At 55.6% G+C, this 23,329-nt stretch overlaps 2 protein-coding genes across 2 annotated transcripts; both read right to left on the reverse strand.

The window, feature by feature from the left end:
- Positions 1 to 3,394: 3,394 nt before the first annotated feature.
- On the reverse strand, positions 3,395 to 7,703 carry APOE (apolipoprotein E). Its single transcript, XM_032262695.1, has 4 exons — positions 7,567 to 7,703; positions 6,757 to 6,822; positions 4,843 to 5,041; positions 3,395 to 4,258 (listed from the first exon to the last, which is right to left on the reverse strand). Exons 2-4 carry the CDS (start codon positions 6,797 to 6,799, stop codon positions 3,538 to 3,540), a joined length of 963 nt encoding a protein of 320 aa, XP_032118586.1. The 5' UTR covers positions 6,800 to 6,822; positions 7,567 to 7,703; the 3' UTR covers positions 3,395 to 3,537.
- Positions 7,704 to 9,922: 2,219 nt separating this feature from the next.
- TOMM40 (translocase of outer mitochondrial membrane 40) lies at positions 9,923 to 21,395 on the reverse strand. Its single transcript, XM_032262696.1, has 10 exons — positions 21,314 to 21,395; positions 20,938 to 21,217; positions 20,173 to 20,240; positions 19,706 to 19,798; positions 18,135 to 18,236; positions 17,950 to 18,055; positions 12,614 to 12,736; positions 12,360 to 12,436; positions 12,154 to 12,256; positions 9,923 to 10,557 (listed from the first exon to the last, which is right to left on the reverse strand). The coding sequence occupies exons 2-10, from the start codon at positions 21,209 to 21,211 to the stop codon at positions 10,418 to 10,420; spliced, it is 1,086 nt and encodes a 361-aa protein (XP_032118587.1). The 5' UTR covers positions 21,212 to 21,217; positions 21,314 to 21,395; the 3' UTR covers positions 9,923 to 10,417.
- Positions 21,396 to 23,329: the final 1,934 nt, after the last annotated feature.

Here is a 23,329-nt window from a genome sequence, read left to right on the forward strand (position 1 = left end):
CTGGGCATGGTGGCACAAGCTTGTAGTCCCAGATACTCGGGAGGCTGAGGCAGGAGAATCGCTTGAACCTGGGAGGTGGAGGTTGCGGGGAGCCGAGATTGCGCCACTGCACTCCAGCCTAGGTGACAGAGTGAGACTCAGTCTCAAAAAATAAATAAATAAAATAAAATAAAGAAATATAAAGAGGGAGCTCTTTGTCCGTCTCCTTCCAGGATCCAGGCTCCTGTCCTGTAGGACTCCCTGCCGGCCTTTGTTCTGGGACCTCCTTCCCATCCTTGTCCCACCTCTAGATCTGACCACGGATATGGTGACATAGGGCACCCTGTCTGCTTAGAAGTCTTCATAGGTCAGCTGGGTGCAATGGCTCACATCTGTAATCTCACCACTTTGGGAAGCTGAGGCAAGAGGATCTGCTTGATGCCAGGAGTTTGAAATCAGCCCAGACAACTTAGTAAGACCCTATCTCTACAAAAAATTTTAAAATGTGGCTGGGTGCGGTGGCTCACGCCTGTAATCCCAACACTTTGGGAGGCCGAGGTGGGCGGATCACCTGAGGTCGGGAGTTGGAGACCAGGCTGACCAATATGATGAAACCCCCTGTCTGCTAAAAATACAAAAAATTAGCTGGGCATGGTGGCACGTGCCTGTAATTCCAGCTACTTGGGAAGCTGAGGCAGGAGAATCCGCTGAATCCAGGAGATGGAGGTTACAGTCAGGTGAGATTGCGCCATTACACCTCAGCCTGGGAAATGAGCGAAACTCCGTCTCAAAAAAAATAAAAATAAAAAATAAAATTAGCCAGCATAGTGGTGGGTGCTTGTGGTCCCAGTTACTCGGGAGGTTGAGGCAGGAGGGTCACTTGAGTTGGAGGCTGCACTGATCTGTGAGCACCCTACTGCCCTCCAGCCTGGACGACAGAGTAAGGCACTGTCTCAGAAAAAATTACTTATATGTGAGAACTCAAGGGTCAACTCTTCAAGTGGGAGATGTGGCTGATGCTGCTCCCCTTGTTGACATCTGGGGAAATGGAGGTTCTGAGAGAGTGCTGCCCCAGCCCCTGGACATACAGTGAATCAGCAGCAGGCCCAGCAGACCAGGCCCCCTGCCTGTGAGCACACTGACCCTTCCCCTCCTCACTCAGCCCTGGTGAGTCATCTCTGGGGGAGGGGAGCTGCCTCCACGGGGGGTGATCGGAGCAGCGCCAGGGAAAGCACCGAGTCTGGGGTGTGCAAGACGGGTAGAGGAACATGCAGATGTTGCAGCTGGCCCACGAGATACAAGCTCAAGTCCTGGCCTGTCCCCCGTTGGTGGGAACCCTGCTCCCCATCTCTGAGAACTGAGGGGGTGGGAAGGAAGGATAGTGCTGGCGGCTCCTAGGCTTTCATCCAAGCTTCCCCTCTCTGAGCGCCAACTCTCGCTCTTTTCTTTTTTCGAGACAAAGTTTCGCTCTTGTCCCCCAGGCTGGAGTGCAGTGGCGCGATCTCGGCTCACTGCAACCTCTGCCTCCTGTGTTCAAGTGATTCTCCTGCCAAAGCCTCCTGAGTAGCTGGGATTACAGGCACTCACCACCATGCCCGGCTAATTTTTGTATTTTTGGTAGAGACAGGGTTTCACCATGTTGACCAGACTGGTCTCCAATTCCTGACCTCAGGTGATCTGCTCTGAGCGGATCTCATCTCAGCATTAGACCTGGTGCAGCCTTCCATAGAAGGAGCTGCTCCCTTCTCTTCCTAGCCTGGACTGAGCACCCAGTAGGCTTGTTGGAAGACACGAAGGGTAGACATCACAGCTGGAGGAAAGGATGGAGAATGAGGGATAGGCTGGGTGGGGTGGCTCATGCCTGTGATCCCAGCACTTTGGGAGGCTGAGGCAGGCAGATCACTTGAGATCAGGAGGTTGAGACTTGCCTGGTCAACTTGTTGAAACCCCATCTCTACCAAAAATACAAAAATTAGCAGGGTGTGGTGGTGCATGCCTGAAATCCCAGCTACTCCGGAGGCTGAAGCAGGAGAATCGCTTGAATCTGGGAAGAGGAGGTTGCAGTGAGCCAAAATCGCACCACTGCACTCCAGGCTGGGCAACAGAGTGCGACCCTGTCAAAAAAAAAAAAAAAAAAAATGGAAAGAAAATGAGGGTTGGGGCAGGGATGCCCAGTTCCTAGTGGGTGAAGGGCAGCTAGCTAGAAGGGAACTGGAGAAGCAAGGGGCTCAAATAAAACCTAGTGGCAGAGGAACAAACCCAGATGAAGAAGGGAGGGGGGAAAGAAAGCAGGCCTGGGAGAGAGAAACCGTAGGAGGGAGAGATAAAAGAGAGGTGGAGGAAAACAGGAAGCCAGAAAATGACATCTCCTAAGGAGAGCATGGAGAGACATGGGGGGGGGGGGGGGAAGGGGGGGAGGAGGGGGAAGGGGAGGAGACGGGGAAGGAGGCAGAAATCAGATAAGACTGGAGGAGAGAAGGAGGGAGAATAAAGACAGCAGAACAAAATAAAAATGGCTTCAGAATAAAGGCACCAGTCTCAGCTCACTTGGGGTTGCAACTCTGAGGAACCAGTGTTATTAAGATGGGCAGGCCCGCACAACAACTCACTCCTGGAATCCCAGCACTTGGGAGGCCGATGGGGGAGGGTCGGTTGAGCCCAGAAGTTGGAGACCAGCTTGAGCAATATAGTAAGACCTCTCATGTCTACAAAGAGTAAAAGTAAATAGGCGGGTGTGGTGGTGCTAGCCAGTAGTCCCAGCTCCTCAGGAGGCCAAGGTGGGAGCAACGTTTAAGCCCAGAAGTTCCACATGAGCCTGCGCAACAGAGCCAGACCCCATCTACACCCACACACACACACCCCACACAAATTAATCCTGGTGGTGGGCGCCTGTAGTCTCAGCTACTGGAGAGGCTGAGGCAGGAGGATCATTTGAGTCCAGGAGGTGGAGGCTGCAGTGAGCTATGATCAAGGGTAACAGAGTGAGACCTTGTTTCGGAAAAAGGAAAAAAGGGGTGGGGAAGAGGGGCAGAGGCCGGGCACGATGGCTAATGCCCGTAATCCCAGCATGTTGGGAGGCTGAGGTGGGTGGATCACTTGAGGTCGGTTCAAGACTAGCTCTACTAAAAGTACAAAAATTAGCCAGGTATGTTGGCACCAGCCTGTAATCCTAATTACTGAGACATGAGATTTGCTTGAACCCAAGGTGAGGCAAGAGAATCGTTTGAACCCAAGAAGCAGAGGTTGCAGTGAGCTGAGATCGAACCACTCACTGCACTTCAGCCTGGGTGACAGAGCCAGACTCCGTCTAAGACACAGAGAGGGAGGATGGGCTGAGAACTGTGTGGCTAGTGTGCGGGCAGAAAGAGAAATTGAGGCTGGAGCTTAAAGAAAATCACACAGGGAGGCCAGCAGCTGCGGTGAAACTTGGTGAGTCTTTATTAAACTAGGGCCCACCAGAAGGACGGCTGGGTTGGGGGGCAGGGTCTCCCGCTGCATGCTGAGCGGAGGCAGGAGGCATGGGGTGGAGTGGGGTCCCCTGGCCGCAGGCCTGGGCGTTTAGTGATTGTCGCTGGGCACAGGGGTGGCGCTGGCGCCCACGGCAGCCTGCACCTTCTCCACCAGCCCGGCCCACTGGCGCTGCATGTCTTCCACCAGGGGCTCGAACCAGCTCTTGAGGCGGGCCTGGAAGGCCTCGGCCTGCAGGCGCATCTGCTGGGCCTGCTCCTCCAGCTTGGCGCGCACCTCCTCCACCTGCTCCTTCACCTCGTCCAGGCGGTCGCGGGTCCGGCTGCCCACCTCCTCCATCCGCGCGCGCAGCCGCTCGCCCCAGGCCTGGGCCCGCTCCTGCAGCGGCTGGCTGGCCAGGGAGGAGCCCACGGTGGCGGCCCGCGCGCGGCCCTGCTCCACCAGGGTCCCCAGGCGCTCGCGGATGGCGCTGACGCCGCGCTCGGCGCCCTCGCGGGCCCCGGCCTGGTACACGGCCAGACGCTTCTGCAGGTCATCGACGTCGCGGAGGAGCCGCTTGCGCAGCTTGCGCAGGTGGGAGGCGAGGCGCGCCCGCAGCTCGTCGGTGCTCTGGCCCAGCATGGCCTGCACCTCGCTGCGGTACTGCGCCAGGCGGCTGCGCACGTCCTCCATGTCCGCGCCCAGCCGGGCCTGTGCCGCCTGCAGCTCCTTGGACAGCCGGGCTCGCGTCTCCTCCGCCACCGGGCTCAGCTGTTCCTCCAGCTCGGACTTGTAGGCCTTCAACTCCTTCATGGTCTCCTCCATCAGCGCCCTGCGGCCGAGGGGGGGAGGGTGTGCGCACAGGGGAAGGCGGGGAGAAGGGCTGGGTGAGGGCAGGCGAGGTGGGGATGAGCCACAAAGACCTGAAAAAGAGGGAGAGAAGGGAACGCGGCAGAGGCCAAGAGACGGAGACAGAGACAGACAGATGCAGAGAGCACAGGCACAGACGAAGAAGGGGCCAGGAGGCCGGGCAGGGTGGCTCAGGCCTCTGCTCCCAGAACTTTGAGGCCGAGGCGGGAGGATCACTTGAGCCCAGTAGTTCAAGCCTGGGCAACACAGTGAGACCCCATCTCTGTCTCTCTCTTACCATACACACACATACAAAAGAGCTAGGGAAGGACAGAGCCAGAGCCAGGACGAGTGTGAGAGACTGAGTCAGAACGGAGGAGGGACAGACAGAGCTGAGAGGGAATCCCAGAGAGCTAAAGCCGGGAGTCAGAAATGGGAAGAGGAAGCTAGAACCTGCAGAGGCCCAGACGCCCAGGCATTGATGACAGGACAGACTTAATGAACCCTGAACCTGGGGAGGTGCAGCCGTCCACCAGGAGGGTCAAGGGCCGGGATAGGGACACTCACGTCAGTTCCTGGGTGACCTGGGAGCTGAGCAGCTCTTCCTGCACCTGCTCGGACAGTGTCTGCACCCAGCGCAAGTAATCCCAGAAGCGAGCCAGCGCCAGCTCCCAGGGCTGGCCGCTCTGCCAGTCGGCCTGCTGGTGCGGCTCCAGCTCCGGCTCCAGCTCCGGCTCCACCACTTGCTCCACCTTGCCCTGGCATCCTGTGTGGAACAAGTTCAAGGTGGGTCAGGGTCCTTCTGCCCCCAGCCAGGCACCCACTACCTGGCACACAGGTGCTCCACAAAGGCTTCTTTGGAGCCATGGTGAGCAGGGTGAGGGGTGGAGTCTGCTTAATCACTTGAAAAGCGATATTTATTTATTTATTTTAAGGTGGAGTCTCGCTCTGTCGCCCAGGCTGGAGTGCAGTGGACTGATCTCGGCTCACTGCAACCTCCGCCTCCTGGGTTCAAGCGATTCTCCTGCCTCAGCATCCTGAGTAGCTGGGGCTACAGGTGCACACCACCATGCCTGGCTAATTTTTTGTACTTTTAGTAGAGACAGGGTTTCACCATATTGGCCAGGATAGTCTCGATCTCCTGACCTTGTGATCCGCCCGCCTCGGACTCCCAAAGTGCTGGGATTACAGGCGTGAACCACTGCCCCTGTCGAAAAGCATTATTTGTTTATTTATAGACAGGGTCTTGCTCTGTCGGCCAGGCTGGAGTGCAGCAGCCTGAACATGGTCGACTGAAGCCTTGACTTTCTGGACTCAGGTGATCCTCCTGCCTCAGCCTCCTGAGTAGCTGGGACCACAGGTGTGGGGCACCACACCTGGCTACTTTCTTTTTTTTTTTTTTGAGACGGTGTTTCGTTCTTTTGCCCAAGCTGGAGTGCAATGGCATGATCTCAGCTCACTGCAACCACTGCCTTCTGGATTCAAGTGATTCTCCTGCCTCAGCCTCCCAAGAAGCTGGGACTATAGGTGCCTGCCACCATGCCCGGATAATTTTTTTTTGTATTTTTGGTAGAGACGAGGTTTCACCATGTTAGCTAGGATGGTCTCAATCTCCTGACCTCGTGATCCACCCGACTCAGCCTCCCAAAGTGCTGGGATTACAGGGGTGAGCCAGCACGTGTGGCCTACTTTTTGTATTTTTAGTAGAGACAGGGTCTCACTATGTTTCCCAGGCTGGTGTTGAACTCCTGCACTCAAGTGATCCACCTATTAAAGTGCTGGGATTACAGGGGTGAGCCAGCACGCCCAATGGAAAAGCATGTATTGAGTGTCCTTGTGCGCCCCATGCAGGGCTGTGTGGGGTGATGGGGAATAAAGATCACAGTTGATCTGTCACAGGTATTCACTACCTACCTGACAACACATTAGAAACCTCTAACTCCCAGCCGGGCAGGGTGGATCATGCCTGTAATCCCAGCACTTTGGGAGGCAGAAGCGGGCACATCACCTGAGGTCAGGAGTTTGAGACCCGCCTGGCCAACATGGTGAAACCCCATCTCTATTAAAAATACAAAAGTTAGTTGGACATGGTGGCGTGTGCCTGTAATCCCAGCTACTGGGGAGGCTGAGGCAGGAGGATAACTTGAACCGGGGAGAAGGTGGAGGTTGCAGCAGTGAGCCAGTATTGTGCCACTGCACTCCATCCAGCTTGGGTGACAGAGTTAGGCTGACACCCCCCCCCAACCCGCCAAAAACATAAAAAACATTTCTAACTCTCATCTCAAGGACTGGGGAAACAGGCCCAGAGAGTGTCAATTGCTATTCAGAGCCAGGGAGCGGGGCAGAAGCTTCAGACCTGAGCCTTCCCTTCAAGGAGCAGACAGACCAGCAGAAGAGGGGACTCAGGGCCTGCCTGAATGGGGCCAGGAGGTTGGTGGGGGGGGGAGAAGCAGGGAAGTCGAGCAAGCCCCGCCCCCATACCTGCCAGGAATGCGACCAGCAGTGCAGCCCACAGAACCTTCATCTTCCCGCCTGTGATTGGCCAGTCTGGGGAGGGAGAAGTCAATCAACCCCCAGTGAGAACTCCCACCCCCAACCCGGCCCCACTCCAGCCTAGCCTTCAAAGCCTTGCTCCACTATCGGCAAAGGCCTAATCCCAACACAGACATTCACCAAGCCGTCCCCCACCCAGTGCCTATTCAACTGCCTTCTGGTCTTCTTTCATTTCCCCATCCCCCAGGTCGGCCTCCATAGTTAAAATTCCATCTTCCTCTCCCAGGGTTCAAATTTCACCCCCTGCCCCCTCCCCACCGCCCGTTCCATCTCAGTCCCAACGTCGCATTCCTCATTCTCCCTTCACATTCTAAGCTGCAACCTCACATTTGAGCGCCGTTTTCCATTTATGAGATAGTTCAGTCCTCATTTTAAAGTTCTCCAGTCGGCGGCTAGCTACACTGTCGCTGCCTCTGGCTCCCCAAGTAGGGAGGTCAGAAGACAATGGGGACACCCAGTAGGTGCTCAATAAATGACAGTGACAACTTGTGGGGTCCTGCTTTGGCTTAGCTCTGAGTCCAGCTGCTCTCCCCACCCCACCTAGCGGGTCAGGTCACCTCTGCTGCTCAGGTCCACTCCCCTGCCGCTGGCCTCACCCCCAACTCCTCCTCTCCCCAGCCTGACCCCAAGTAGCTCTCCTGAGACTTCTTTCCCGGAGGCCAGGGCTTCCGGAGGTCCCAGCTACATCTTCCTAGAGGCCCCTGAGCTGAGCTGTGCGCCCTCCACTGTGCTTCTCACCAGCTCCTGGGGAACGCGTCCTTCACCTCCGCTGGGGCTGAGTAGGGCTGGAGGCTCCCAGATTCGTCCAATTATAGGGCTCTCCGTGTCCCGCCCCCTCTCCCAGGGATAGGGCGGGCTGGGCCAGCCCCCTGTCACGAGGCGGGCTGTTCTCCCCCTGCCCCTGGCACAGCAGGGCAGAGGGAGGAGGTGGGGCATAGAGGCCTTTTGACCACCCCCGACTGTCCCCAGGAAGGGAGGACACCTCACCCAGTAATCCAGACACCCTCCTCCATTCTGGGGGCCAACCATGGAAGGGGAACCTGCAGGCTGCCACCCAGAGTCCTCCTTTCCTGACCCCATCCTTTCCTCTGCCAGGAAGAATGCACTCTGGAGAAGGGGCTGGGACCTGGACTTCTGAATCCCGGAAAGAAAGTGGGGCTAGGGGGCCGGACAGAAGTGGGATGGGAGGAGCTGGGTGTGGTGGCTCACGCCTGTAATCCCAGTACTTTGGGAGGCTGAGGTGGGCGGCTCACTTGTGGTCAAGGTTTGAGTCCAGCCTGGCCAACATGGTGGAAACCCAGCTGTACTCAAAGTACAAAAATTAGCCACACCTGGTGGCGGGCACCTGTAATCCCAGCTACTTGGGAGGCTGAGTCAGGAGAATCGCTTTAATCTGGGAGGCAGAGGTTGCAGTGAGGTGACATCTCACCACTGCAATCCAGCCTCTTTGGGAAAAAAAAGTCGGGGGGAGGCCAGGGTTGGTGGCTCACACCTGTAATCCCAGCACTATGGGAGGACAAGGTGGGTGGATCACCTGAGGTCAGCAGTTCTCAACCAGCCTGGCCAATATGGCGAAACCCCGTCTCTAATAAAAACAATACAAAAGTTAGCTGGGCATGGTGTCAGTCTCCTGTAATCCCAGCTACTCGGGAGGCTGAGGCAGGAGAATCGCTTGAACTGAGATTGTGCTACTGTATTCCAACCTGGGCAAGAGTAGACTCCACCTCAACAAAGAAAAAAAAAGGAAAGAAATAGGGGGATGGGGGCTGAACAGAGTGGGATGGGAGGGGTGGGAACAGGGAACAATGTGATGCATGTGCTGAGTCTGGGCTTTGAGAGTGGGATCTGGTTTTAATCATAGCTTCCTGTTTGGTGGTGAACTTGAGCACAGGGGAGCCCCTTCCCCACATGTAAAATGAGATTCCAGCACCTCCCCAGCCTGGCACAGGCATTTTGGTTTCCAGGGGCTTAAAGCTGTGCTTCTGGGTCAGGGTTAGGATTCTGGAGCCAAACTGCCAGGGCTTGAATCCTGGCTCTGCCAGTTGCCAGCTGTGTGACCGATACATTTGGTGACAAGCTAGCATGTGTACCTAGCACGGAGGACAGCCCTGGCACACAGCGGTCCTATGTTAGGGCTAGCGATGGACAGGCCACAGTGCACACTCAGACGCTGTCACTTTCCTAACAGCCCTGTTATAAACTCCAGATGTTTCAGAGAAACTGGTGGTGCAGCAGTGTCAGCATCGAGGTCAACAGCAAGGCCACACAGCGAGAACCGGAGGGGCTGGGATTCATTCCCGGCTCCTGCAGGGGGTGGGATCAGAGGATTCTGCACATCTGGTCCTGGAAAGGAGGCCTCAGTGCCAGGGCGGGCCTGCTTTGCTTTGGCTGGCAGGGGGTCGGCTCTACTCAGCAGCCCTCCCTCCCCAGACCCTGGGGGCAGACAGGGTTTCAGTTCCCATTTGGAGGCTGGGGATTGATGGTGGTCGGCGTTAGCTGACCCCAGCCCTAGGTTGGCAAAAATCCAGACAGCACCACATTCTCAGACACATGTGACCCAGCCCCCACGGCTGCATCAGGAGCCTAGTCTGCCCTCTAGCCCCCTTCTCCCAAGCCTGTTGAGTTCTGGAGCCCCTTTTTCCCAACACAGCAGTTCCTAGAACCGTAGTTATTCTGCAGCTGTTCCTAGTAGCTTGAACCCTCGCCTAGCTCCCTGCCCCCATCTCTGCTTTCAGACAGTGTCATCTGCACTGTTTCAGTTTGCAGGGACAAAGTCCTCCGTAGCCACTCCAGCCAGGTCAAGATGGGGTGAGTGACGTTGAGAACCTACCCTCGGGCAAGGGAAGGCCGGTGGTGTTTCCCTGCAGGGTGGATGTTCCGGCTGGGGAGACGACCCCCAGACCACTCTGTACCCCTCTTGAGCCGCGCTCAATGCAGCCATCAAGCCAGGCGTGTGGCTCCGCAGCTTTCCGTGCTCCGGCCCTCTGGCGCCCCCTGCGGGCGGCTGGGGGAAGATCCGGCTGGGCTGGACTCCGGATGAAATGCTCAAAACAAGGCCAGCCAGGCTTGAGAATCAATGGAGGCCTCCCATCGGTTTTTTTTTTTTTTCCACGTATATTTTTTGTTGGTTTTTTTTTTTTTTTTCTGTAAAATGTCCCGGTTCTTCCATAACTTATAAACATGATTTATACCGAGTAGATGGGAGAGTGGACGGGGCAGGGCAGACTGACCGGGGATGGGGAAGCTCCTCTCGCTGCCCCCTCGGGGCGGGCCCAGGCCCTTTGGAGGATGGGGACGCCAGGACACTCCTCCCTGAGGTTGTCTGGCCACCTTTGCCCCTGGTGCTCAGAATCCTGCACGCCCTGCAATCCCGGAATCCCTCCCGGGACTCGAGGTCCCCTGAGCACGCTGCCTGTGGTACTCAGAATCCTGAAGCGCCATTCGGTTCCAGAATCCCCTCCTCAGCTGCTGGGGTGGCGGGGTCCCTCCTTTCCGCTGTCCCCCTCGACCCCTGAGGAGGAAGGGAAGGGAGGGGAGGTGGAAGTGGAATCTGGAGGAGGAAGGGCGTGGAAGGCGGGGCCAGGAGGGCTCAGCCAATGGTGAGGCCAAAGCCACACTGGAACTTGTTCTTGCGGTGATTCAGGAAGGCCCCAAGGGCCAGTGTCAGGGGCAGGGGCGGGAGCTTCTTCTCCAGCGTGGCACCCACGATCCAGTTGCTGTCCACAGAGCCTGCGGGGAGGAGCTGAGGTGAAAGGCGTGCCAGCTTCCCACCCTGTGTCCATGTGGAGTTCCTGGCCACCTCGAATACCAGCCACGGGCCCATAGCTCCCAGACCTTCAGCCACACTGCTCCCGCCACCCAGAAACCCCATCACACCCCCAGCAACTTCATGTTGCAGCAATTGGCTCACTCCTCTGCTCTCCACTCAGTGAACCCTGCCCTCTGGAAAGCCCTCCATCCGCCTGGGTTCCCCCACTAGTCCTGCCCACTCTGGGGATGATCTGTTCCTCCCACTGAGCCTTGTGAAGACACAGCTGATCACCACTGTGTCCCCAGCACTGCTAAGCAGGAGGCTCAATCACCCAATATCTGTGAGCCATAGATAGCCAAGAGGACTTAAGAGTGGACATTGAGGGGCTGCGCCCGGTGGCTCGCGCCTGTAATCCCAGCTACTTGGGAGGCTGAGGCAGGAGAATCGCTTCAACCCAGGAGGCAGAGGTTGTGGTGAGCCAAGATCGCACTACTGCACTCCAGCCTGGGCAACAAGAGCAAGACTCTGTCTCAAAAGAAAAAGACTGGATATTGAAACTGCAGCCAGTGAGCCTGACATGAGGGTCTGGATTTGGCTGTGACCTTGAAGCCTCTGGAAGCCTGTTTCTACTAATGTAAGATGAATGGGGCAGGCTGGATGCTTCCAAGGTGCCTTCTACCCTGGCCAGGGGTGGTGGCTCACATCTGTAATTCCAGCACTTTGGGAGGCCAAGGCTTGAGTTCAAGCCCAGCCTGGGCAACATGGCAAAACCCTGTCTCTATCAAAAAATTAAAAAAAAAATTAGCCAGGTGTGGTGGCGTGCACCTGTGGTCCCAGCTACTCAGGAGGCTGAGGTGGGAAGGCTGCTTGAGCCGGGAGGTGGAGGCTGTAGTGAGCTGCAATTGCACCACTGCACTCTAGCCTGGGTGACAGACTGGGACCAGTCTCAGAAAAGTAAGAGGGTCAAGTGTAGGGAGTGGGAGAGGGCTCGCTGGCTGGGTCAGGAGGGGATGTGCAAAGCTCCAGCTCGGCCCAAACACCCATCAGATGATCCACCTAATTTTTTAAAAAAACATCTATTTATTTACTTCATTTTATTTATTTAGTTTTTTTAGAGACAGACTCTCACTCTCACCCAGGCTGGAGCGCAGTGGTGCAATCTCGGCTCACTGCAACCTCTGTCTCCCGGGTTCAAGCAATTCTTGTGACTCAGCCTCACGAGTAGCTGGGATTACAGTTGCATGTCACCACGCCTGGCTAATTTTTGTACTTTTAGTAGAGACAGCATTTCACCATGTGGACCAGGCTGATCTCGAACTTGTGACCTCAAGTGATCCACTTGCCTTGGCCTCCCAATCTGCTGGGATTACAGGCGTGTGCCACTGCACCTGGCTGCTCCACCTACTTTTTTTTCAAGCATAAAACACAGCAGAGGGTTATCCACCTACTTTTTAACAAGCGTTCCCTGGTAATTTGGAGGCTCACAGGTCCCCAGCACCTGTGGTGGTCTATAAGCCCACTCAGAGTTGAGTCACCTCTCGCTTGCTTCCCGAATAGGGAAACTGAGCCTTTACCTTTGAAGAGGAGGTTGGCCTTGGGCAGGTCCAGCTGGTATCCAAAGGAGACACTGGTGTCCTGCATCCGTGTGCTGGCCTCAAACTCCACACCCACCTGCAGCTGGAGGGGCCGGGGCAACACATGAGAGTTAGTGAGTGGCCCTACCTGGACTTCCAGGCCCAGCAGCTCCCAGCAGCACCAGCCAGTCCCCGGACCCACTCACCTGGTCACTGGCTTTGTGGTAGTACGTTGCATGCATGCCCGCCTGGCCCAACGTTACCGTTGCCAACCAGTTGTTCACTGTCAGAGAGCAGGGTGGGGGTGGGGGCTCATTACCAAGGGGACTTGGGCATCTGGGAACCCAGGCCTCCTCCCTCAGACCCAGGAGTCCAGGACTCCAGCCCCCCACCCTCAGTCCCAAGAGTTCAGGGCCTTGCCCTCCATCCTCAGCCCCAGAAGTCCTGGCCCCAGGCTCACATGTGTATTTCCCAGCTAGAGACATGACGGTGCCCTCTTCCCCAGGCCGCCGGTGGTAGACCAGCTCTCCACCCAGGGCCAAGCAAGGTGTGATGCTCTGGAGGTAGTGGGCTACGAGGATTCCTGTGGGCAAAATGATGATCAGTTTTCACCCACCCTGGGTGCCAGGCCAGGAAGCCTTCTAGGGTCATCCCTGCTGGAGGCCTGCGCTTGCTCTTAGGCCTCCCACACGAGCTCCTTTCTCCCAACCCATCACCCAGAAGTTCATGCCGTAGGTCAGTGTCCCAGGCCCTGCCATGACTGTATTACCCAAAGGATCTCATCTGGTTGACACAAGCCCATGTGGTCAGTATTTATCTACCATCACTTATAGAAGCTGACAGGGTAAGTCACTCACTCGTGCTCACGAAATGTGTCAGGGGCGGAATCCAAGCCTCCACACCTCCCAAACCCGGGCTCTGAGCCACTCTGCAGCTGAGAGGCAGCTGAGCAGAGTGCACGGCCTAGGTTCGAATTCCAGCCCTGCCACAGGCTGGCTGGTGATCATGGACACCGGCAGCGTCTGTCTGTGACCCTGGCTGCCTCTTGGGGTTGTGAGGAACTGATGAGCACTCAGCTGTCACTCAGACTTGCTACACTGAGTGAGGTCCAAGTCTATGTCCCTCTGTTCCTCCAGTAGGCAGTGCTTGCTGCACAAGAGGACCGCTCCCTCTGGGCTGCCTTCTCAGGCCTCAGGATATAGACAGATTCGCTTTGGTGTCTTTGAAGCCTAGCAGGGTACACGCCACAAATATGATTTTACAGGGGCAGATGAAATGGGGAGGAAGAGACTAGGAAACAGGGAGGGAAAGAGAAAGAAAACAAGCCTGGTGTGGTGGCACATGTCTGTAATACCAGCTATTTAGGAGGCTGAGGAGGGAGGATTAATCGCTTGAACCTAGGTGTTCAAAGCCAGCCTGGGAAACATGGCGAGACCCCATCTCTAAAGAAAGAAAGAAAAAAAAAAAAAAAAAAGCCAGGCACAGTGGTGGCTCATGCCAGTAATCCCAAATGCTTTGGGAGGCTGGGGCAAGAGGGTTTATTTGAGGCCAGGAGTTGGAGACTAGCCTAGGTAATATGGTGAAACCCAATCTCCACAAAAAATTTAAAAATTTCACGAAACTATAGATTATCACTAAAAATAAAACAAAAAGGGCCAGGCACAGTGGCTCATGCTTGTGGTAACCCCAGCAGTTTGGACGGCACAGTGGGAGGTTCATTTGTACTGGGAATTCAAAACCAGCCTGGGCAACGTGGCGAATAAAAAAATTAGCTGGGTGAGCTGGTGCGCACCTGCAATCCCAGGTACTAAGGGGGCCAGGTGGGAGGCTGGAGGATGGCTTGAGCCCAGGAGGTGGAGGCTGCGGTGAGCCACTGCACTCCAGCCTGAGTGACAGAGCGAGAATCTGTCTCAATAAACAAACAACCAACAAATAAATCTATTCAAAAATTTAGCCAGGCATGGTGGCACATGCTTATGGTCCCAGCTACTTGGGAGGCCAAGGTGGGAGGACTGCTTGAGCCCAGAAGGTCAAGGTTACAGTGAGCTGTGATCACGCTACTGTGCTCCAACCTGGGCAACAGAGATCCTGTCTCAAAAATAAGAAATTTAAAAATATGTAAAAGAAAAAAAGCAACGACGTATCTGCAGAGTCAGGAAACACACTCGGAAATGAAGAGGGAAGAGGGATTGAAGAAATAAGTCCACAGTTGAGAAATCCACCACAGCCGCGCAGACAGGCTCCCAGGCTGCAGCCTGCGTTTAAGAGGAAGACCTGTGGAGAAGGGAAGTGCGGGTGGGGGGGCCACAAGAGTGAGGGCACGCAGAGAAGCTGAGACAGCACAGAGCAAGTCAGGTGCAAAGATGTTTCCCAGACAAAGACAACCAGAGGGACAGACTTGGGGCCTCACAGGGGGTGTGGGCTGGCCTGCTAGCCTGGAGCCAGCCGGGAGCCCTCTCTTTGGAGCTGCAGAAATATGGGCCTTCCACACCTGCAGGCACAGATGGGTGGAGCTCTAGAATGGCTGAGTGTTGGTGGCATCCCCCAACGTGAGCCTGGTGGGTGTGAAGGTGGCCTTGAGTTCATGGCCGGTGCCCTGGTGGCATCTTTTAGAGAGGCTGAGCTCAGAAGTGGGCTAGAGCCGGTCCCCATGGGCTCAGGCGAGCCACCGTGTGAATCTCCTTCCTCGACGAGATGCCACAAATGAACCCCCGACCCAGATCACTGGTTGTTAAATCACCACCACACTGGTGGGGCGCAGTAGCTCACCCCTGTAATCCTAGCACTTTTGGGAAGCTGAGGCAGGAAGGCTGCTTAAGCGCAGGAGTCTCAGACCAGCTGGGGCAACATGACGAGACCCACATCACTACAAAAAGTACAAAAAACTAGCTGGGTGTGGTGATGCACACCTGTAGTCCCAGCTGCTTAGGAGGCTGAGCTGGGAGGATCGTCTGAGCCTGGGGAGGTTGAGGGTGCAATGAGCCGTGATTGTGCTACTGTGCTCCAGCCTGGGAGACAGAGTGACACTCTGTCTTAAAAAGAAAAATCACGGCAGGCCCAGTGGCTTAAGCCTGTAATCCCAGCACTCTGAAGCAGGCAGATCACCTGAGGTCAGGAGTGCGAGACCAGCCTGGCCACATGATGAAACCCCGTCTCTACTAAAAATACAAAAATTACCCGGGCGTGGTGGTGCGTGCCTGTAATCCCAGCTACTTGGGAGGCTGAGGCAGGAGAATCACTTGAACTCAGAAGGTGGCTTACAGTGAACTGAGATCGTGCCACTGCACTGTATCCTGGGCCACAGAGACTCTGTCTCGGAGAAAAAAATCACTACCATGACCATTCTGGTCAGCATCATCTCCCCATTCAGCTGAGGGCGAAACCAAAGCTCACAGAGGGAAAAGCTGCCATCTAGAGTGAGTGACTTAGACTCTGGCCTCTGAGCCCCAGCAACTCTTGGAACTGAGGCCATGAGACCCTCAAGTATGTATGTATGTATTTATTTATTCTGAGCCTCACTTTGTCACCCAGGCTGGAGTGCAGTAGTGCAATCTCAGCTCACTGCAACCTCCGCTTCCTGGGTTCAAGCAATTCTCAGCCGCAGCCTCCTGAGTAGCTGGGATTACAGGCACCTGCCACCACACCCGGCTAATGTTTTTCTATTTTTAGTAGAGACGGGGTTTCACCATCTTGGCCAGACTGGTCTTGAACTCCTGACCTAGTGATCCACCCGCCCTGGCCTCCCAAAGTACTGGGATTACAGGTGTGAGCCACCTCGCCCAGCCTGAGACCCTCAAATATCTCTCTAACCATCCTTCCCATCTGTGGGCCATGCACCCACCCCGTTTCTCTACCCACAGCCTCTCTAGTCTTGTGGTCCAACTTCAAGTGACCTCACAAACAGCCGACAGAGGGATCATGTTGAAGCACAAACCTGACCTTGCTGAGCCCCTGCCCAGAACCTGCCATGGCTCCCCTGTGCCCTGAGAAGATGTGGGATCCCCACAGCACAGCTGCAAGGCCTTGGACGGCTTGGCCTCAGCTCCAGAACAGAATCACTTCCCCTTCCCGTGCTCCCAAGTAGCTGGGACCATAGGCGCGTGCCCCACCAGCTCAGCCTCCCGAGTAGCTGGGACTACATGCCCGATTTCTAATTCTTTGGGTCTTGCTATGTTGCCCAGGCTGGTCTTGAACTCCTGACCTCAAGCAATCCACCTACCTCAGCTTCCCAAAGTGCCAGGATTACAGGTGTGAGCCACTGTGCCTGACCTGGGACCCCCATGAGGGCAGGAATGGGCTGGAAAGGTTTCTTTTCTTTTTTCCTTTTCCCCCCAAGATAGTCTTGCTCTGTTGCCCAGGCTGGAGTGCAGTGGTGTGTCTCGGCTCACTGCAACCTCCACCTCCCAGGTTCAAGCAGTTCTCCTGCCTCAGCCTCCCAAAGTGCTGGGATTATAGGCATGAGCCACGATGCCCGGCTGGAAAGGTTTCTTCCTCACGGGGCCCTGCAGATCGGCCTCACTTAGGAGGCCTCTCTGCACCTGCTGCTGTCTCCAGGTTCCCTGTTTCCTGGGTTTTCCGCCATGGCCCTTCCCTTCACTGCTCCCTGCCTGGAATGTTCTTGTTCCTGTGCCCCAGCTGCGGTAGCCCTTTTCCCTCCTCTGGCGGCGCAGAGGTGATCACTCCTCTGAGAAGTCTCCCTGGGCTCCTGCAGGGAGAAGTGGTGACTCTGCCTGGGCACTCCCAGGGGTCTGAAGCCAACCCTGGCTCCCTAACTGTACAAGCCAATCACTCAGGACTCGGTGCCCAAAAAAAAGCCTGCTCTCCGCGACACAGCGGATGGCTGTGCAAAGACACAAGGCCAGGAACCATCCTTCAGTTCCAGCCAAAAAGTACAGAGTCATTGCCTCCAGCCGATCTCAGTAAATCCAACAGCTCGGCCTTCAAACAACATCCAGAATCCAACCTCCTCTCCCGGCTCCACTCCCTCCCAGTGGTACCCTTTGGAGTCTGCTCTCTACGCCAGCTGTGGGGTCCTGTGAGAAGCTCTGCCCAGACTCACTCAGAGCGAAGGACGAAGCTCTGCAAAGCCTTATGGTGTCAGGTGACCATCCTCCCTGAGGTCCTTTTTAAGAGTCCTGACTGCACTGCCCACAGGCTGAAAAGCTCTTTCCCTGGCCAGCCGAGGTGGCTCACACCTGTAATCCTGGCACTTTGGGAGGCCAAGGTGGGGGGACTGCTTGAGGCCAGGAGTTCCCAGACCAGCCTGGACAATACAGCAAGACCCCATCTTAAATTTTTTTTTGAGATGGAGTCTCGCTCTGTTGCCCAGGCTGGAGTGCAATGGCACAATCTCGGCTCACTGCAACTTCTACTTCCCAGGTTCAAGCAATTCTTCTGCCTCAGCCTCCTGAGTAACTGGGATTACTGGAGGCTGCCACCATGCCCAGCTAATTTTTTAATATTTTTAGTAGAGATGGGTTTTCTCTGTGTTAGCCAGGATGGTCTTGATCTCCTGACCTCGTGATCTGCCCGCCTTGGCTTCCCAAAGTGCTGGGATTACAGGCATGAGCCACTGTGCATGGCCAGTTTTTTAAAATACAAAATAAAATCTCAGTTAAGACTGCACTGTGGTTCTGAACCATCTCACCCACTGTACTATGTTGCCTGATATTTCAAAATCACTCCTGCTCAACCACTTCTCTGATGGCAGAAAAGGAGGTGCACAAAAGGGGTAGGTTTGCTAGGAAAGCCAGAACTTCAGTTTTGTGACCACCCTCCAAACCCTCTGCCTCTTACCTGAACCCACGAGGACGTCTGGGTTCCCCAGGGTGACAGCCGCTGTGAAGTCAGAGCCCCGGTACTCCCCATCCACCTGCCAGTTCACAAACTTCGACTGCTGTGTCTGTTGGGAGGAGGCGGGTGTGAGGGCAGCTCCTTGCCCATGGTGGTCGGAAGAGCAGCAGCTGCTGTACCCCACTCACCTGGATGGCCATCTTGGACCTGAGGCCGGGGCCCAGCTGGTGAATGACCTGAGCGTTGAGGCTGCCGCTGTTGTCCATGTCACCCACCAGTACAGGGAACGCCTGTGAGGCAGAGGGAAGGGCAGGTGTCAGAGTCCCCGCACTGTGTAAGTACATGAGGTGGGCCGGGGCAAGAAGGCTAGTGTCAGAAAGCCTTGGATGGGGGTCGCCTCCTCCATGAAGCCCTCTCTGACCACCTAGGCTGAGTTAGGCTCCCCTACTTTTGGGTTCCCCCATGTCGGCCCTGCCCATCCCAGCTTGTTACTCTCTGGGGACACATCTGTTCCCTGACCCACTGGTGAGTCCCATGGCTGTTTCGTCACTGCTGTGTGCCCAGCACAGGGCTGGGCACAGAATATGTTGTACAATGAAGGTTTGTGGAATAAACACATTTACTGAAGGAAAACAATAGAAGCAGAGACCTGAGTCCCCCCAACTCTGTCTAGGCCTCCAGTTTTGCCCCTTCCCCTAATAACCAGCCCCCATGTGGCAGCCCCAGAGATGCTTCTAAGGAGGTATTTCCGGCCGGGTGCAATGGCTCACGCTTGTAATCCCAGCACTCTAGGAGGCTGAGGCGGGCAGATCTTGAGGTCAGGAGTTCGAGACCAGCCTGGCCAACACAGTGAAATCCCATCTCCACTAAAAATACAAAAATTGGCCGGGCGCAGTGGCTCAAGCCTGTAATCCCAGCACTTTGGGAGGCCGAGGTGGGTGGATCACGGGGTCAAGAGATCGAGACCATCCTGGTCAACATGGTGAAACCCCGTCTCTACTAAAAATACAAAAAATTAGCTGGGCATGGTGGTGCGTGCCTGTAATCCCGGCTACTCAGGAGGCTGAGGCAGGAGAATTGCCTGAACCCGGGAGGCGGAGGTTGCGGTGAGCCGAGATCGCGCCATTGCACTCCAGCCTGGGTAACATGAGTGAAACTCTGTCTCAAAAAAAAAAAAAAAAAATACAAAAATTAGCTGGACGTGTTGGCGGGCGCCTGTAATTCCAACTACTTGGGAGGCTGAGGCAGGAGAATCAGTTGAACCTGGGAGGTGGAGGTTGCAGTGAGCCGAGATCATGCCACTGCACTCCAGCCTGGGTGACAGAGTGAGACTCCGTCTCAAAAAAAGGAAACAAAACCAAACAATTTCTACAGCATGAACCTGTGGACCACATCTTTCCCTTGACCAAACTGTGCCATATGACTCTCCATCACCCCCTAGAGAAAGTCCAAAGCCAAGTTTGTCAAAGTTCTGCACGATCTCCAGCCCAGCCCTTTCTACCTGGCTCACAGCTGTCTGGTGACAGGGGTATTGTGTTCACTCCCCCAGCATTGCACAGCATGGGGACAAGCAGGGACTCAGGGGATGTTTGCTGAATGATGGCATCACTCCTGTTCCAATGCACCGGAGAGATGCAGTCGCCATCCCCGAGCTCTCTGCAGCTATGACCTTTTCCTGATGAGGCCTTTTTAGCTTGGATTTTGGCTACATATTTGTTACTAGAAAGATACAATGAATGGATGACAAAAGGAAGCTCACCTCTGTGGGACTCAGCTGCTTTGTCCCCACATATGTGACCCCGAAGTGGTAGTTGGACTCCCCGATTGTGCTGAGGGCTACTGTGTGGTTCACCTGGGAGAAGAGCGAGGATTGTGAGGATCCTGGACAGATGCGCTGGCCCATCAAAGGGGCAGGGACAAGGTCCCAGGGCTGGGCAGGGCATGAACACTGGGAGGCATGGCCTGACTACATGAGAGACTCAGAGAAAGGAGGTGCTACTGGTAGGCCCACATACCTGTTCCTTCACTCAGCCCAGCTGCTATGGGGAGACAGTACCTCTGGACTCTACGTCCCTAAACTGAGTAGTTAGTCTGGCACTGCATCTCCGAGTCTTTTCAAGTACCAAGGAGCCCAGCTCTTGCGCGAGGAGTAAAGGCTGCGTGTGCGGATGCAGGGGGATGGTGGGGATGACCTCTGGTGGGTACCAGGACACCAGGAAGGCTCACCTGGAAATGGTTACTCAACCCTTTGTTGACTGTTAGCTTGACACCCTCCATCTGAATGGGAAACAGCTCTGGAGAAGAGAAACACCGTCACACTCCACCCCGACCCCACACCAACTCTCATCTCTTCCTTCCCTGCCACCCCCAGCTCTCTCCAGAGACCCACAGCAGAGCATCTCATAAAGGATCCCAACTGTAAAGAGGTAGTACAGCCTAGTTAGACAGGGCCAGGGCCTTTACCTGCCCAAACCTCACTGCCACCACCTACTAGCTGAGCGACTTTAGTCATATGTAAGATGGGACCCTCACCACACAGAACTGTCCCAAGGATCTAAAGTTAACACATAATGACAACAAAACGGAGTTCCATAAACCTCTACCACTATTACTACTCTAATTGATCCAGGCTGGGATCCGGAGGCTTTGGGTTCCGTCCCCACAGAACGTTGCTGACACCTTGCTGACACTGTGACCTTGGGCCTCAGTTCCCTTCCCGATCACAAGACAAGTCTGGCTTGGCTGATCCCGGGGCGCCTGAGGTCCCTAAGGATTTTCTCTACTGCTGTGGCATTCCATCCCGTTTCCACCATTTGATCCCATCATTCTAAGCCCCAAGTCCAACGTTCCAACATCCGATCCCAACGTCACCTCCTAGTGCTGTTAAATGATTCCAACGGTGCGCGCCAAATCCCAAAGTCCCCAGTGTCCTCCCCCTTCCCCCGAGATCCGGGCCATCGCAGCCCCGGGGGGGGGACCCTCGCCCCTCACCCTTGCACTTCCGGTGGCACTCCTCGAATGTGCCAGGGTTGGGCAGGCAGACGCAGGCCCCATCCTCAGCTGCCCCTGCGGCGCTGGCGGTTGCAGTCCCAGGGGTCCGTTCCGAACCTCGACCCGTACTGGTGCCGGCGCCCAGGCCGCCTCCCAGCGGCGGCAACGTGAAGCCCGGCGGCGAGGGCGGAGGTGGCGGCAGCCCCACGAGGGCCGGCGCTGGCGGCGGCGGCGGCCCTGCGGGCGGCGAGCTGGCGGCCAACACGTTCCCCATGGTCGTCTGCGAGGGGAGAGGTCAGAGGGCGAAGGTCAGGTCCCGCGCGCCCCAAACTCAGCCCCAGCAAACCCACGCCTGGTTCCGGGTCCCGGTTCTCACTGGCGGCGGCGCCCGCTCCCGGCCTGGGCTCCGCTCCCACCCCGTGCGCTACGCGCAACCGAACACGCTGCCGCCGCCGCCACCACCGTCGCCCCGCCCCGCCTAGCCCATTGGTTCAGTGTGCTCTGAGGCCAGCCCACCAGTGTCAAGGATCGGTCTTTCCATTGGGCTTATGAATAAAGTCCCGCCCACGTTTCCTCAAATGTCCTTTTGTATTGGTTCCGACTCGCAGGCAGGTCTCGGCGCACCTCCCGACCTTCCCATTGGCTCGCCGCGCCTGCGCCTATTGGCTAGCGTCGCCGCGGGTTCCAGTGCTATCCCGCCATTGGTCTGTGTTGAGCATTTTGCCACGCCCACTGAGCCGTCGCCCCGCCTCTCGCCTGGAAGAGACCGCCTTTTGATTCCGCCCCGCGGCGAAGTTGCTGAGATAATTGGTCGGCTTTGACCCTTGCAGCATTTTGATTGGCTCCAGCGTGTACGGGGCCAACCTTGATGGCGTATTAGCTTGGTGCTCTCATTGGCTAACGTGCCAGGGTCGAAGGACAGGTAAAGGTGGGTTGCGCGGCAGAGGCGGCTAGAGAGCAAGGTCAGGCCTCGCGTCCCACCAGGCAGCGCGGCAACGGGGCACCCATCCCACCTCTGGTCCCGAGTAGCTGACCTAAAACCGGAAGTGCTGGCCCTTCCCAGAGTGCCTCGGGAGAATTCTAATCTCTTCTGCGAACCCTGCGCTGCTCCTCGTTACCCATAATGCCCCCATCACCTCTTACCGAAAAGTTGCCTTAGACCCACCCCTTTTATTACCCATCATACCTCTTGTTCCTCGCGTCACTGCGGCTTCTATCTTTGGCTCATTCATTCCTCTCCCATTACCCATCATGCCTTCTACCCATTCATTTGAGTTTCATTGCCCGGACTGCTTTTAGCCCTAGCCTGCCCGTTCACTTTCGTCCTTCTTCCGGCTCTTCTCTAATTAACCATCACGTTTGGATCCGTGAACTCCTGTCCATTACCTCCCTTGCCCCCCGTCCCTATTTTCTTTTTCTTTTTTTTTTTTTTTTTGAGGCAGAGTTTCGCTCTTGTTTCCCAGGCTGGAGTGCAATGGCATGATCTCGGCTCACTGTAACCTCCGCCTCCCGGGTTCGAGGGAGTCTCCTGCCTCAGCCTACCAAGTAGCTGGGACTACAGGCCTACACTACCACGCCCGGCTAATTTTTTGTATTTAGTAGAGATGGGGTTTCACCTTGATTGCCAGGCTGGTCTTGAACTCCTGACCTCAGGTGATCCACCCGCCTCAGCCTACAAAAGTGCTGGGATTACAGGTGTGAGCCACTACGCCCGGCCCCCAGTCCCTATTTTTTCATTATTCATCACTCTGCCTCTGGCTCATTCATTCGGGCTTATTACCCGCCATATTCTGAGATCCTATTAGAACATTATTCATGATTTTGCCTTTGGTCTATTTTTACTTGCTGTTTATTCATTAAACTTGACCCTCTCATACTTGCGGTACTACTATTTTAATTTTTATGTTTTTAGAGACAGGGCTGGACTCTGTTGCCCAGGCTGGAGTGCAGTGGCGCCATCATAGCTCACTGCAGTCCTTGAACTTGTGGCCTCAATCGATCCTCCCACCTCAGCCTCCAGAGTGGCTGAGATTGCAGGTGCGTGCCACCACACCCAGCTAATTTTGTAGAGATACGGTCTCACTGTGTTTCCCAGACTGGTCTCTTAACTCCTGGGCTCAAGCGATCTTCCCACCTCAGTCTCCCAAAGTGCTGGGATTACAGGCATGAGCCACTGCACCTCGCCCATTCTTATTTTTATCTTTGTTCCATTGGTCAGACTGCTGTTGCAATTATTCATGTTCATTAAACACCATGCCCTGGACCCCTCCCCATCTCCTTCCATTACTCAACATTTTTGCTCATGACTCTCAATTCTTTTGTATCTTTGGCCCTTTGTTTTTGTCTTTAACTCTCTTGACCCCTAGTTCAATGATTCTCAAGCCCTTAGACT

Source organism: Sapajus apella, unplaced genomic scaffold, assembly GCF_009761245.1.
Source record: "Sapajus apella isolate SASKATOON/1434 unplaced genomic scaffold, GSC_monkey_1.0 scaffold130, whole genome shotgun sequence".
NCBI lineage: Eukaryota > Metazoa > Chordata > Mammalia > Primates > Cebidae > Sapajus > Sapajus apella.

What these genes read in the sequence shown, in the direction of transcription:
- APOE (XM_032262695.1), bottom strand. Translation starts at nt 6,799, where the DNA reads ATGAAGGTTCTGTGGGCTGCACTGCTGGTCGCATTCCTGGCAG. An exon ending in GCTGGTCGCATTCCTGGCAG is followed by an intron (nt 5,042 to 6,756) that starts GTATGGGGGCGG and finishes TGTTCCACACAG; the next exon opens with GATGCCAGGGCAAGGTGGAG. An exon ending in CAGGTCACCCAGGAACTGAC is followed by an intron (nt 4,259 to 4,842) that starts GTGAGTGTCCCT and finishes CCTCGGCCGCAG; the next exon opens with GGCGCTGATGGAGGAGACCA.
- TOMM40 (XM_032262696.1), bottom strand. Translation starts at nt 21,211, where the DNA reads ATGGGGAACGTGTTGGCCGCCAGCTCGCCGCCCGCAGGGCCGCCGCCG. An exon ending in GGTTGAGTAACCATTTCCAG is followed by an intron (nt 19,799 to 20,172) that starts GTGAGCCTTCCT and finishes CTCTTCTCCCAG; the next exon opens with GTGAACCACACAGTAGCCCT. An exon ending in ACCACAAAGCCAGTGACCAG is followed by an intron (nt 12,257 to 12,359) that starts GTGAGTGGGTCC and finishes CGGCCCCTCCAG; the next exon opens with CTGCAGGTGGGTGTGGAGTT.